General features: G+C 35.2%; 1 protein-coding gene across 1 annotated transcript in view; it reads right to left on the bottom strand.

Annotated features, from left to right (window-relative positions):
- ECT2 (epithelial cell transforming 2) overlaps positions 1-16,863 on the bottom strand; it is a 94,011-nt gene that overhangs the window by 56,707 nt on the left and 20,441 nt on the right. Inside the window, exon 13 of the mRNA XM_081301839.1 lies at positions 13,708-13,844. Within this exon, the coding sequence (XP_081157965.1) occupies positions 13,708-13,844 (137 nt within the window). The remainder of the gene's footprint in view (positions 1-13,707; positions 13,845-16,863) is intronic.

Here is a 16,863-nt window from a genome sequence, read left to right as displayed (position 1 = left end):
TAATAAGTGTTGGTGAGGATATGGGAGAAAAGGTATACTCATACATTGCTGGTGGGACTGTAAATTGGAGTAACCAATCTGGAAAGCAGTATGGAGATTCCCTGGAAAATTGGGAATGGAATTACCATTTGACCCAGCTATTCCACTCCTCGGTTTATACCCAAAGGACGTAAAAGCAACATACCACAGTGAGGAAGCCACAATTCACAATAACTAAATTGTGGAACCAACCTAGATGTGGTATATATACACAATGGAATTTTACTCAGAATTAAAAGAAAAAAATCATTGCATTTGCAGGTAAATGGATGGAGTTGGAGAATATCATGCCAAGTGAAGTAGGCCAATTCCCAAAAACCAAAGGTTGAATGTTTTCTGATTTGTGGATGCTGCTCCATAATAGGGGTGGGAGGAAGCATGGGAGAAATGGGGAAATTTAGATAGGGCAAAGGGGAGGGAGGGGAAGGGAGGGGGCAAAAAAAAAAGGCTGGGTGGTTAAAAAAGAGTTGTGTGCAATAGAAAAAGGGGAATGAAGGGAAGGGAAGAGGAATGAGAAAAGGAAAGACAATAGAAGGAACTTGACTTAACTTTCCTATATACATATGTGAATACACCACAGTGAATCTCACCATCAAGTACATCCACAAGAAATTATTTTTAAAAAAATAACTAGGATAAATGGCAGAAAGATCAGTAGAGTAGAGGAAAGGGAGCAAGAAATGGAGCAGTGGAGGGGAATGGAAGGTATTAAGGGCTAAATTAGAATAAGATGTATTCCATGTTTTTACCATTATGTTAAAATGCATTCTGTTATATATCACTAAAAAGAACCAATTAAAAAAAGAAAAATACAGGGAGGACGAAGACGCGCCAGGCGCCCAGCCAGACCGGAGGAGGAAGTCCGGCCCCGCCCCGAGTGCTAGTCCAGAGGAAGCCCATCAACCCTTAAAACCCATCAAAGGGGGTGTGGCTACCAGCACGGTTCTGTGGCTGATCCAGGTACCCAGTTTCCAACTCCCCCACCCTTAGCTGCGATAACTCAAAATATTTCCCACAAGCTTTTGGGGGTTGTAGCTATCAACGCAAAGCAACAACTGTACAGGCACCTGGTTTCTACCTCAGAGACTAGAGTAGGGAAGATACAGGTGGAAGCTCATTTCCTTTCACACTGGCTATACCCACCACCCTGAATATAGAGGCTCAAGCTAGGAATAGACAACGCCACCTACTGGAAGCAAGGAAAACAGTGTTCTGAGAGACTTTTTTTTTTCTCTTTCTTTCTCTTTTCTTCTCTCTCTTCCACAACTTCAGCATATGTGAAACCAAGAACTGTGCATGAACAACCGAATTTCCAAAGTAATATAATATAGAGGAATTGCATATACCCCACCTCCCCCCATTTTTTTCTTTATTTCTATCTTACTTCCCTTTTCCTTCTCTTATTTCTCTTTTCTTCCTTGTTATTTTTTTCTTTTTTTCTAATTCGTATTCTCTCTATCCCACTTTCAACCTCCTAACTTTTGTTATCTATACATAGGGTAACTATCTAAATAGATAGGAGGTTGAGTCTATACATTCTTCCATAAATTACCAGTCTAGTGGTTAGAGTTCTCCAAAGGTGCTAAGTTAGTTTAACCTCATACCCTCACTCCTTTCCCTCCAAGTATAACATCCTTCGTCTGAAATTAGGTTTTCTATATGCCACCAGATATGGTGCGCCTTTTATGAAACTAATGAATATATTCTTAAGTAATAATTAAAACCAATATCTATAGCCTTAGAATCTAACTATAAATGTATTAATAATGAAAACTTGTGCTTAGATAATGTACTGTTGATATTGGGATCTGTTAACATTGTCTTTCTCTGCAAAAGAGGGATTTTGGAGCTATACAAGAACAATACAAATATATAAGGGGAAAAACATTAGCACAACAGTTTCACAAAGCTAGAAAGAATCATGAGCAGTATGAAAAGACAAGGAAAGAAAGGACCACAAACAATACAGGTCAATTCAACATTAGATTAGGTAATATCTGCAGCTGATGGAATGTCAGACAAAGAGTTCAGGATATACATGCTTCAGATAACCTGGAGTCTCAAGGAAGGCATTATACATCAAATTCAGACAATGAAAAATCACTTTGACAATGAATTACATAAACAAATCCAAGAAGCAAAAGATCAACTCTATAGGGAGATAGAGGATATAAAAAACAAACAAACAGAAATCCTGGAAATGCAGGAAACAATAAACCAAATTAAAAACTCAAATGAAAGTATTACCAGCAGAGAAGAACACTTAGAAGATAGAGAACTTCAGACAATGAAGACAAAGTTTTTCAACTTGAAAAGAACATAGACAGCTCAGCGAGAATGTTAAGAAATCATGAGCAGAACATACAAGAATTATGGGATAACATCAAGAAACCAAACCCAAGAGTTATTGGGATACAAGAGGGTACAGAGGTCCAAACCAAGGGAATGAGCAATCTATTCAATGAAATAATACTAGAAAACTTCCCAGACTTAAAGAATGAAAAAGAAATCCAAATACTAGAAGCCTACAGGACACCGAATGTACAAAATCATAAGAGATCCACACCAACACATAATAATGAAGATGCAACATACAGAATAAGGAGAGAATCTTAAAAGCCACAAGAGAGAGGAAGCAGATTACATTTAGGGGTAAACCAATCAGGATAACTGCTGATCTATCAACACAGAATCTGAAAGCTAGAAGATCCTGGAACAACATATTTCAAACGCTGAAAGAAAAAGGGTTCCAACCAAGAATCATGTATCCAGCAAAATTAAGCTTCAGGATTGAAGATGAAATAAAAATCTTCCAAAAGTTAAAAGAATTTGCAGCTAGAAAACCAGCTCTTCAAAACATCCTTGGCAAAACATTACAGGAAGAGGAAATGAAAAATAACAATGAAAACCAACAGCGGGAGGTAGTATAGTAAAGGAAAAACTAAGCATAGAGGAAAAACAAATCATGTTAAGTATCATACATAACCAAATATGGCTAGAAATACAAACCATATCTCAATAGTAACCCTAAATGTTAATGGCTTAAATGCACCAATCAAAAGACATAGGCTAGTAGAATGGATTTTAAAAAAAGATCCAACAATATGCTGCCTACAGGAGACTCATCTGATTGGAAAAGACATACACAGACTGAAGGTGAAAGGTTGGGAAAAATCATATCACTCATACAGACCCCGGAAGCAAGCAGGGGTGTCCATACTTGTATCAAATAAAATAGACTTCAAGCCAAAGTTAATCAAAAGGGATAAACAAGGACACTACATACTGCTCAAGGGAACCATACACCAACAAGACTTGACGATCATTAATATATATACCCCAAACAATGGTACAGCTACATTCATCAAACAAACTCTTCTCAAGTTCAAGAGTCTAATAGACTACAACACAATAATCATGGGAGATTTTAACACACCTCTCTCACCAATGGACAGATCTTCCAAACAAAAGTTGAATAAAGAAATCATAGAGCTCAATAAAACCGTTAATCATTTAGACTTAATTGATATATACAGAATATACCACCCAACATCAAGCGGATACACTTTCTTCTCAGCAGCACATGGATCCTTCTCAAAAATAGACCATATATTATGTAACAGGGCAAATCTTAGCAATTACAAAGGAGTTGAGATACTACCATGCATTTTATCTGATCATAATGGAATGAAATTGGAAATCAATAATAAAATGAGAAAGGAAAAATCCTACATCACATGGAGATTAAACAATATGCTACTGAATGAACAAAGGGTTACAGAAGACATCAAAGAGGAAATTAAAAAATTCTTAGAGGTAAACGAAAACTCAGACACAACATATCGAAATCTCTGGGACACTATGAAAGCAGTACTAAGAGGAAAATTCATTTCATGGAGTTCGTTCCTTAAAAGAAAGAAAAGCCAACAAATAAATGACCTCACACTACACCTCGAAGCCTTAGAAAAGGAAGAACAAATCAGCAGCAAATACAGTAGAAGGCAATAAATAATTAAAATTAAGAGCTGAAATCAATGAAATCGAAACAAAAGAAACAATCAAAAAAATTGACAAAACTAAAAGTTGGTTCTTTGAAAAAATAAATAAGATTGATAGACCACTAGCCACGCTAACAAAGAGAAGAAGAGAGAGAACCCAAATTACTAGCTTACGGGATGAAAAAGGCAACATCACAACAGACAATTCAGAAATACAGAAGATAATTAGAAATTATTTTGAAACCCTATACTCTAATAAAATAGAAGATAGTGAAGGCATCGATAAATTCCTTAAGACATATGAACTACACAGATTGAATCAGGAAGATATAAACAACCTAAACAGACCAATATCAAGTGAGGAAATAGAAGAAGCCATCAAAAGACTACCAACCGGGCTGGGGACGTGGCTCAAGCGGTAACGCGCTCGCCTGGCATACGTGCGGCCCGGGTTCGATCCGCAGCACCACAAACAAACAAAGATGTTGTGTCCGCCAAAAACTAAAAAATAAATATTAAAATTCTCTCTCTAAAAAATAAATAAATAAATAAATAAAATTTTTTTTAAAAAAACAAAAAACAAAAGACTACCAACCAAGAAAAGCCCAGGACCGGATGGATATACACTAGAGTTTTACAAGAACTTTAAAGAAGAACTAATACCAATACTCCACAATCTATTGCAGGAGATAGAAAAAGAGGGAGAACTTCCAAATTCATTCTATGAGGCCAATATCACCCTGATTCCCAAACCAGATAAAGACACCTCAAAGAAAGAAAACTACAGACCAATATCCCTAATGAATTTAGATGCAAAAATCCTCAATAAAATTCTGGCAAATCGTACACAAAAACATATCAAAAAGATCGTGCACCATGATCAAGTAGGATTCATCCCTGGGATGCAAGGCTGGTTCAATATACGGAAATCAATAAACGTTATTCACCACATCAACAGACTTAAAGATAAGAACCATATGATCATCTTGATAGAAGCAGAAAAAGCATGCGACAAAGTACAGCATCCCTTTATGTTCAAAACATTAGAAAAACTAGGGATAACAGGAACATACCTCAATATTGTAAAAGCTATCTATGCTAAGCCTCAGGCTAGCATCATTCTAAATGGAAAAAAACTGAAGGCATTCCCTCTAAAATCTGGAACAAGACAGGGATGCCCTCTCTCACCACTTCTATTCAATATAGTTCTCGAAATACTGGCCAGAGCAATTAGACAGACAAAAGAAATTAAAGGCATTAAGATAGGAAAAGAACTTAAATTATCACTATTTGCGGATGATATGATTTTATACCTAGAAGACCTAAAAGGGTCTACAAAGAAACTACTAGAGATAATAAGTGAATTCAGCAAAGTGGCAGGATATAAAATCAACACGCATAAATCAAAGGCATTCCTGTATATCAGCGACAAATCTTCTGAACTGGAAATGAGGAAAACCACCCCATTCACAATATCCTCAAAAAAAATAAAATACTTGGGAATCAACCTAACAAAAGAGGTGAAAGACCTATACAATGAAAACTACAGAACCCTAAAGAGAGAAATAGAAGAAGATCTTAGAAGATGGAAAAATATACCGTGTTCATGGATAGGCAGAACTAACATCATCAAAATGGCGATATTACCAAAAGTTCTCTATAGGTTCAATGCAATGCCAATCAAAATCCCAACAGCATTTCTTGTAGAAATAGATAAAGCAATCATGAAATTCATATGGAAAAATAAAAGACCCAGAATAGCAAAAGCAATTCTAAGCAGGAAGTGTGAATCAGGAGGTGTAGCGATACCAGATTTCAAACTGTACTACAGAGCAATAGTAACAAAAACAGCATGGTATTGGTACCAAAACAGGCGGGTGGACCAATGGTACAGAATAGAGGACACAGAGACCAATCCACAAAATTACAACTATCTTATATTCGATAAAGGGGCTAAAAGCATGCAATGGAGGAAGGATAGCATCTTCAACAAATGGTGCTGGGAAAACTGGAAATCCATATGCAACAAAATGAAACCGAATCCCCTTCTCTCGCTATGCACAAAAGTTAACTCAAAATGGATCAAGGACCTTGATATCAAATCAGAGACTATGCGCCTGATAGAAGAAAAGGTTGGCTCTGATCTACATATTGTGGGGTCAGGCTCCAAATTTCTTAATAGGACACCCATAGCACAAGAGTTAACAACTAGAATCAACAAATGGGACTTACTTAAACTAAAAAGTTTTTTCTCAGCAAGAGAAACAATAAGAGAGGTAAACAGGGAGCCTACATCATGGGAACAAATGTTTACTCCTCACACTTCAGATAGAGCCCTAATATCCAGAGTATACAAAGAACTCTAAAAATTAAAAAATAAGAAAACAAATAACCTAATCAACAAATGGGCCAAAGACCTGAACAAACACTTCACAGAGGAGGACATACAATCAATCAATCAATAAGTACATGAAAAAATGCTCACCATCTCTAGCAGTCAGAGAAATGCAAATCAAAACCACCCTAAGATACCATCTCACTCCAGTAAGATTGGCAGCCACTATGAAGTCAAACAACAAGTGCTGGCAAGGATGTGGGGGAAAGGGTACTCTTGTACATTGCTGGTGGGAGTGCCAATTGGTGCGGCCAATATGGAAAGCAGTATGGAGATTCCTGGGAAAGCTGGGAATGGAACCACCATTTGACCCTGCTATTGCCCTTCTCGGACTATTCCCTGAAGACCTTAAAAGAGCGTTCTACAGGGATACTGCCACATCGATGTTCATAGCAGCACAAGTCACAATAGCAAGACTGTGGAACCAACCCAGATGCCCTTCAATGGATGAATGGATTAAAAAAATGTGGCATCTATACACCAGGGAGTATTACGCAGCACTAAAAAAATGACAAACTCATGGAATTCACAGGGAAATGGATGGCACTAGAGCAGATTATGCTTAGTGAAGCTAGCCAATCCCTAAAAAACAAATACCAAATGTCTTCTTTGATATAATGAGAGCAACTATGAACAGAGCAGTGAGTAAGAGCAGGAAGAAAAGATTAACATTAAACAGAGACATGAAGTGGGAGGGAAAGGGAGAGAAAAGGGGAATTGCATGGAAATGGAGGGAGACCCTCATTGTTATACAAAATTACATATAAGAGGTTGTGAGGGGAATGGGAAAATAAACAAGGAGAGAAATGAATTACAGTAGATGGGGTAGAGAGAGAAGATGGGAGGGGAGGGGAGGGGGGATAGTAGAGAATAGGAAAGGTAGCAGAATACAACAGTTACTAGTATGGCATTATGTAAAAATGTGGATGTGTAACTGATATGATTCTGCAACCTGTGTTTAGGGTAAAATTGGGAGTTCATAACTCACTTGAAGCTTATGTATGAAATATGATATGTCAAGAGCTTTGTAATGTTTTGAACAACCAATAAAAAAAAAAGAAATTAAAAACTGTGACATCACTATAGATGCCAATGACACGAAAGGTACAGTTCCTGACTTATGATTTTAACTTTATGATGGTGTGAAAGTGACATGCATTTAGTAGAAACCATGTTCATATTCTGAATTTTAAATTTTGATCTTTTCCTAGGCTAGCAGTATACATTATACACTATATAGTATAATATATTGTGTTGCTAAGCTATGATGTCGCATAGGTTAGGGGATTTCAATGAATTTTTGATGTAACCATATTTTGAACATAGGGTTCACCCTACAGACAGACACAAATAGAAGGTGTATGGGGGGACGTATGATTTGTAAAGAGTAGACTAGCAGAATTTTAGGAGTTCTTAAAAAATAGTAATAATTTTGTTACTATTTTTGTTACTATTTGTGTGTTAGGGTAGAACCAAGGGCCTCTGTGTGCTAAGCATGTACTCTACATATTCAGCCCCCGTAAAACAGTAATAATTCTTTGTTTTTCTCATTCATATTTTATTTTATCATACAATTCTTAACTTAAACCTATAAATTCCAAATACACACCCACACCCACATACACATAATCAAGCTTTCCATTTCTACTATTAGGGTGAACCCTACCTGCAAAAATCAACTAAAAATGTTCAATTAAGAAAACCAGGGCTGGGGATGTGGCTCAAGCAGTAGCGTGCTCGCCTGGCATGCGTGCGGCCCGGGTTCGATCCTCAGCACCACATACAAACAAAGATGTTGTGTCCACTGAAAACTAAAAAATAAATATTAAAAATTCTTTTAAAAAAATAAATAAATAAATATTAAAAAATTCTCTCTCTCTCTCTCTCTTTGTCTCTCTCAAAAAGAAAAGAAAAACAATATATATTAGTAAGCTCATAAGAAACTGGGGTGACTTTAAAAGTTAAAATCAGAGTGAAAACAAAAAGTTTAGTACTAAAGCCAACTTTTGCCCTCAAGGACACTTGCCTAATCTAATGAAAATTTAAGTTCCACCTATAGAAGCTGCAGCAGGCACAGAAGACTAACACAAAGCCTACTTTCTAACCTACCACCAAATTCCAGCAAAAATGAAAATGTGCATAGCATATGGCTCAGCAATTCCAGGCTTTTTATCCAGAATGTTTTCTAGGAGACATTTTTACATATGAATATCCACAGTAGCACTGCTAATAATGATTAAAAAACAAACAAACAAACAAACAAAAAAAAACAGAAAACAAGAAACCTAAAACTTACAATAACCCATGTCTATTACAACAGAATCGTTAAATAAATAGGTATAATCACAAAGGAAAAGAATTAATTGTTTTGGGTAATAATGTGTATGCCTACAATCCTAGCAATTTAGGAGGCTGAGGCAGAAGGATCACCAAGTTCAAGGCCTGCCTTTGCAACTTAAGGAGACTCTAAAATACTTAGAGAGACCCTATCTCAAAATGAAAAATATAAAATAAAAAAGGACTAGAGATGGAGTTCAGTGGTAAAGAACCCCTGAATTCAATCCCCAGTACTGAAAAATAAAAAGAATTGCAGCTACATGCATTGACAAAGATAGATTTCAAGAATACTTCTATTTGTAAAAAAAAAAAAAAAAAAAAAAAAAAAAGTAATTTGCTTTAAAGGTATAAAAATGACTATAAAATTTGTATTCTTACACATGTGATATGTGTACCAGGGATAAGTACAAAATTTCAGATAATGATTATCTCTGATCAGAGGGAAAGGAATGGGAGAAAAACACAATAAAGGTCTCAAAAATACCTGTAATCAATTTTTAAGTATTACTCTTTCTAGTCATCAGTTCATTCAAAGTCCTAACCAAAATACATCACTTTTCATTAAAAATCTCCCGGTAGTCTTAAGATATAAACTATCCTAAAATAGCTCTACTGTATTTGCTTTAATCCCCCATATAAAATTAGGTAGATAGCCAGGTATAGTGGTACATATCTATAATCCTAGTGACTTGCATGGCTGAGACAGGAGGATCAAAATTTCGAGGCCAGCCTCAGCAACTTAGTGAGACCCTGTCTCAAAATAAAAAATAAAAAGGATTTGGGAATGTAGTTTTGTGTTTTGAGTACCCCTGGGTTCAACAGCCAGTAACAAAAAATTAAAATTAAGTAGCTAAACACTATTGATTCTACCTTTCTAATATTTCTGAAATATATCCTCTTCATTTTTACTGATTCAACCCTAAGAAGTTCAGCACTTCAAAATCTCTGATGAACTAGTAAGATAATCTCCAAACTTGTCTCTATCTCCACAATCTACCCTCTTCAACATCTTCAAAGTCAACATCTTCAAAGTAAACCAAGTTCTTTCTGAAATGTATAAGTCAGATGTAATTATTATTCCCCCTTCACATTATAAATTTTCCTACAGCTTGTAGATAAATACACTGTTCAAAGGCCTTCGAGTCTGACAGACCATCTTATCTCAACTTTCTCTATATCCATGCGCTTACTCTACCTTGAATGATATACTTCTTCCATCACTTGGACTGTTTGCCCAATCTCAAACAGACTTCCCACCCATATTGTATTTGCATGTACCAATCATAAGTATACTTTAAAATTTTACTTCAATCGTTACTTTCTTTATGCTGCTTTTCTGATGTAAAAGTCACAGAATTCTAGTAAAACTCTCAGTTTACAAATGCAATAGCATAACTAAACCTCCCTTGCAATGTTTATTATCTTACGATGTTCATAACCTTCCACATGGTAACAATTAGATTCTTTCTCCTCGTTCACTAGAACTTCCTTTAAAACAGAAATCCTCTTTAATACTTGGCTCAATAGTTTATATTAGGAGTCACCAAAGGATTATATAGAATAAATAAACTGTTTCTGGATATTCATTTAGTTTGAATAGCTATGCTGAAACTAATTTATTCCAAATACAATTCAAAATAAGAAAAACACTAGGCCTAAAACAAAGCTTAGAGAGAATACTATCATGAATTTAGGTTTGCATAAAACATTTGATGAGGGGCTGGAGTTGTGGCTCAGTGGTAAAGTACTCATCTTGCACGTATGGGGCACTGGGTTCAATCCTCAGCACCACATAAAAAATAAATAGATAAAATAAAGGTATTGTGTCCATCTACAACTAAAATATATATTTTTTTTAAAATTGATGAGTTTATACTAAGCAAAGTAGTATGAAAACTTGTCTCCAGTCTAATGATTTTATGGGGTTTTTTTTTTTTTTTTTTGAGAGAGTGAGAGAGAGTGAGAGAGGGAGAGAGAGAGAGAGAGAATTTTAATATTTATTTTTTAATCATCGGCAGACACAACATCTTTGTTTTGTATGTGGTGCTGAGGATCGAACCCAGGCCGCACGCATGCCAGGTGAGCGCGCTACCACTTGAGCCACATCCCCAGCCCAATTTATGGGTTTTTTAAAAAGGAGTTTTCATGAATTTATTTAACTGATATGAAAATTAGAATTCTGAAATTTCAGTGCCTTTTACCATGGCGTGAAAAGATTTACATTTCTAGGTAATAATGGCTACCAAAGTACATGAATAGTATATGGTAAAGGAATTTTCTGATACTCAACCACATTGTTTCACTATAAATACTTACACTATATACTATAAATACAAGAAGTTCATCAGTGATGATTTCCCTTGAGAAAGAGCAAAGCTGATTTAAAAATAAGTTTAAAACAGGAAAAGGCCTCATAAAACATTAACTACTGCTAATAAAAAAAAAAAAGTTGTGAACACAAATCTCTATGACCATCAAGAAAGAAGTCTTTTCATTTCTTATTCATGCATTTTACCAATGGTATAAGCAATTAAAGGCCATTAGATTGGACTTGAAGGAATCGGGGTTTTTCCCCTCATTTTTTTAATGAGTACATCACAGTTGTACATAATAATGGAATCTGTTGTTACATATTCACAGATGCATACAATAATATAATATAATATGGGGCTAGAGTTGTAGCTTAGTGGTAGAATGCTTGCCTGGCATGTGTGAGGGCCTGGGTTCATTTTAAAAAATAAATAAATAATATAATTTGGCCAATACTATTCCCCAGTATTTCCCCTTTGCATTTTTTCTCCTTCCCTCTGATCCCTTTCCTCTATTTTACTGTTCTCCCTTTTATTTCATGAGATCCTCCCCACCTTTTTTTTCCTTTTTTAAAAAAATTAGCTTCCACATGAGAAAACATATGAACTACTGAGTTTGACTTATTTCATTAACATGATGTTCTCAAATTCCAAACATTTTCCTGTGAATGACATAATCTCATTTTTCTTTATGGATGAATTGTGTGTATATATACACCACATTTTCTTTATACATCCATCTGCTGACAAATACCTAAGCCGGTTCTAGTTTGGCTATTGTGAATTGTGCTGCTATAAGTATGGATATGCACATATCATAGTTATGCATGTATGCTGAGTTTAATGCCTTAGGATAAATATCGAGGGGTGGTATAGTTGGGTCCATTCATAATCTCTTGAGGAAACTCCATACTGATTTCCATAGTGGTTGTACTAATTTATATCCCACCAACAGTGTACAAGTTTTCCTTAAGGAGTCATTTTAAGAATTCAAACAAATTCTGTTCAAAACTAAACTCACATCAAAAACTCCCTATTATTGTCTATTCAAAGGTAAGTCTGGTGGCCTCAACTTTATTTTCTTGACAGTACGTAAAATTATCTCCTTCACTACCTAAAACAAATGTATTCCTTTTCTTTCTTTTTCTTTTCCTTTTTTTTTTTTTTGGTACCAGTGATAGAACCCAGGGACACTTAACCACTGAACCACATCCCCAGCCCTTTTCATTTTTTATTTTGAGACTGGGTCACACTAAGTTGCTTAGGATTTACTAAGTTGCTGAGACTGATACTGAATTTTCGATCCTACTGCTCCAGACTCCCAAGTCACTGGGATTACAGGCATATGCCACCATGCCCCACTATTATTCCTTTTCTTTACAGGTGCCTAAATAATGTTCTATTATTGTATCTTTCAGAGCACTGAATGTCAATTTACTCCTTAATATCTTCTTCAATCTTACCCTATAAAGATTCAATAAAATTGTTTTTCTTTAGAAATAACTTCATAGTACATTTCAATATTGGTAAGCAGGGCTGAGGATATAGCTCAGTGGTAGAGCTCTTATCTACCATGTGCAAGGGCCTGAGTTCAGTTCCCAGTGCCAGGAAAAAAAAAATGTATACACACACACACATATATATACATACATACATATGTGTGTGTGTGTGTATATATATTCTTTATATAAGAATAACCACTGCATATTTCATGGGTCACATGAAATGATTACTAAAAAATTACTGATATCAATATTGTTATGCTTCATTACTACTGCTTAGACAATCTTTTTCTCATGTATACTGTATTAAATACAGCAATGATTTATTACACACTTTCAAAAAAATTTTGTACCATTTCCAAATATAAATGCAGTACTTTGACAATGTCAAAGTTGTCAGAATCACAATGGAGTCCCTTGTGTCAATTCTAACCAAAGGAAACTAAATAAATCCAGGAAGTTATGAAGGAAGGGTCCTTAGACATAACTACATGATAGTAAAAACACAAAAGACTTCCGAAAACAAAAATTTCCAAGAAGTCACCACAATCTTATACAAAAAGTACTTTCACAAAGGACATCTGACCAGCAATTGTTTGTTCAACCTTGAACTGACATTACTCTCATTAACCATCAGGAACAAGCATTATTATTTCAAAATATTGCATGTAATCCTTTACATTTTTTGTCTTTAAAAACTTTCCCTTGCTTCAACCTCTCTGAATACTATGACCTGCATATTCGAAACAAAATGCTGTTATTCCCAAATAAATATCATTATTCTTTGGAGAATCTCTCTTGGTTGCTTTAGTTGACAACCCAAATCTACATAGTTCTGAATCAAACATTGTCCTAAGACCACCAACTAAGACTCGGGGTCTTTCTCTCCCTAAAGTGATTACTAAAAATGGTGCTATTTCTGGATGAGTAATGCCATTCCCTAATAGCAGTTTTCATCACACATTTTCATTTTTAATATCTGTATTCAAATTATATGCATACATACTTTTTATAAGAAACAGTATTTTTAACAAAAACAAAACACAAAAATATCCAAATAAGAACATAGTTTTCAGATTATGTATTAGGAACGCTGGCAATCATTTTACAACCAAACCCATACTTACTTGAATAATTGTTGCCAAAATATTTACATAATTACTTTCAGTCTGATAGAGCTCTTTTGCAACTTGCCACCTGGCTGACTGCTTTGAAGGAATGGGAGTGGAATTTTTAGAAGATGTATTACAAGACTTCGGTGTTTCTGAAAGGTACGAAAGAAAGATTTAATGGAAGCCAGCTCTAATTACCAAACATTTTACAGATTTAAAAAAATTGGGGGGAGGGGCTGCTTAATATACCACCACCATATATATTTTCAGTAAAGTAAAATTTCATTATAAGGCCAGAAAAATATAATGGACAAAAACATCACTCATTCCAACTTGACACACATTCTACTAATAAATGGTACATATGCTCCCAAAAATGTAAAGGTCATTAAATACAAAGAACAACAAGAACCTGTTCTAGAGGAGGATAAAGACAACCAACTATAATACTGCATTAGACCTTAGACCAACAAAATGAACTTTTCGGTTTTGCTTTGCTTAAAAGGACAGTTATTAGTGGGTCAGGATGTGGGGGCTATCTAGATGTGAAATCTGTCACTCCAGTGATTACAATGTTGATTTGGTGATCTGGCTGGCTACCAGGTGTTCCTTTCCTCCCTCACTGCTCCACGGGCATCTCTCAGGAAGCTGCATACTCAATCAAAGAGGACAACCTTTCCCACTAGAGGAGGAGTGATCTTCAGTCAAAGGTATACAATTAGCTGTGCTCTCCTGCTAGAACCTCCAAACAAAGCTCTAAAGATATTAGTGGGAAAACTAGAGAAATTTCAGTCTATAGTTCATGGCATCAATGCCAATTTCCTCATTATATAAGTATAATGTGGTTATTTAAGAAATAACCTCATATTTTGGGAAACAAACATATAGAGAGTTAAAAGCACATCATATCTAAAACTTACTCTCAAACCGTGCAGATATTAAAAAAAAAAAAAAAGTGTGTGTGTGCAGGCACGTGTGCACACGTGTATGTATGTAGAAACATTTTTACTAAATGAAGGTTAAAGCAACATGACAAAAAAAATCCATTTGAAAATTCTATTTAGAAGGAATAGGAATCTTTGTAAAGCTAAAATAATAAAATAAAACAGGGGCTGGAGTGGTGGCTTAGTGGTAGAGCACTTGCCTAGCATGTGTGAGACACAGGAATCGATCCTCAGCACCACACAAAAATAAGCAAATAAAATAAGGCATTCTGTCCACCTACAACTACAAAAAAAAAAAAAAAAAATTAATAAATAAATAAATAAAAATAAAATATAAAGTAACATATAAAAATGCTATGGTTAAAAAGGAGGCATGCCAGGCACAGTAGCATAGGCCTGTAATTCCTGCTACTAGGGAAACTGAAGGTAGGAGGATCACAAGTTTGATGTCAGTCCCAGTGACTTAGTAAAAATCTGTCTCAAAATAAAAAACAAAAAGGACTAGGGATATAGCTCAGTGGTAGAGCTCCCCTGGGTTCAATCTCTAGTGAAAATATAAAATTAAATTAAACTAAATTAAAATTAAAATAAAATTGGCTAGGGAATGTACCTTAGTGGTAGAAGGTTTTCCTAGGATGCATGAGGTCCTAGGTTTAATTCCCAGTATGAGGAGAAAAAAAAAAAAAAAAAAAAAAAAATATATATATATATATATATATATATATATATATTCATATAGTTATAATCATACAAAATTAATTGTGTAAAACTTCCTACATACATTTGAAGGAAACACCCAACAAAAATAGAAAAAAAATTAATTAAAAATTCTTTGTGACAGCCAGATATTGTGGCACATGCCTGTAATCCCTGTGATGTGACTCAGGAGGCTAAAAGCTGGGGATCACAGGTTCAAAGCCAGCCTAAACAACTTAGCAAGGCTATAAGCAACTTTGCAAGACCCTATCTCAAAATTTAAAAAACTAAATAAAACAGGCTGGGTATGTGGCTCAGTGGTTAAGAGTGCCCCTGGATTCAATTCCCAATTTAAAAAAAAAAAAAAAAAAAAGTTTTTTGTTAGATCAAAGTATCATAATATAAAACATCCAGTCCAATTCAGAGTAGAATAAAGATATAATTTGGATACTTTATAGGTATTTCATGAAAGGAAAAAAAAAATCATGGAAGGTTAAAACACATTTTCTCAATCAAAATGTTTCAAATACTTCACCGGGCATGGCAGCATATGCCTATAATCCCAGCAGCTCGGGAGGCTGAGGCAGGAGGATCAAGAGTTCAAAGTCGGCCTTAGCAACAGCAAGGCGCTAAGCAACTCAGTGAAACCTTGTCTCTAAATAAAATACAAATCAGGGCTGGGGACGTGGCCCAGTGCCAAGTGCCCCTGAATTTAATCCCTGGTACCCACCCCCCCAATAAAAGAAATGTTTAGAATACTTCAATATTATATAGAATATCTCCTAATGGCAAGTTTTTCAATTGGAAGAGGAATATATAACATAAAAGGAATATGTGACATGAAGTAAACAAGGTAATATATGCCCAGCATATCAATTTTATTCAATACCAAATATTTTTAAACATTTTTATATGAAAACAAATCATGTGTGCAATAGAGCTCTGAAAGCTTTTCAAAGATAATAGACTTCAAAGAAATTTTCTACTTTCCTTACATTACTTCAGGCTACACTGACCAAACCCATAAACGTCTGCCATTACAGGGGAGGGGAATGGAGACACACTGATCTAATTTAATTATATGGTGTATAGGCAGTGATCTACAAACCGAATAGAGGACCTAATAGATTAGTGTAGATGTCATGCCTGTTTTCTTTCCTTTTTTAAAAAAAAATTGGTTCTTTTTAGTTATACATGACAGTAGAATCCATTTTGACATAATTACAAAAGCATGGAATATATTTTTTTCTAATTCAGTCCTTAGTACCTCTCCTTCCCACCCCACCCGTAATTCCCACTGGCCCATGTTCCCTTCCCACTACTGAACTTTCTGCCATTTATCCATAGTTATTTCTTTTTAAATAAATTTATTTAATGGTTCATTTTCTTCTCCTGTCTCCCAAACTATATATTTCAGTATTGTCGGTTATGATCATCACCTACCACCTCATTCCCTGTCCATTATGGTCAGAGTTACATATCTAATCATGCTCCTCCTTCCAAGCACCAGGTATTACTTTTCCAAACCTAC

The sequence above is a fragment of the Spermophilus citellus genome (genome assembly GCF_964194105.1).
Source record: "Spermophilus citellus genome assembly, chromosome: 7".
NCBI lineage: Eukaryota > Metazoa > Chordata > Mammalia > Rodentia > Sciuridae > Spermophilus > Spermophilus citellus.
The sequence above is the reverse complement of the archived record's forward strand: the minus strand, read 5'-3'. Positions and strand labels throughout refer to the sequence as shown.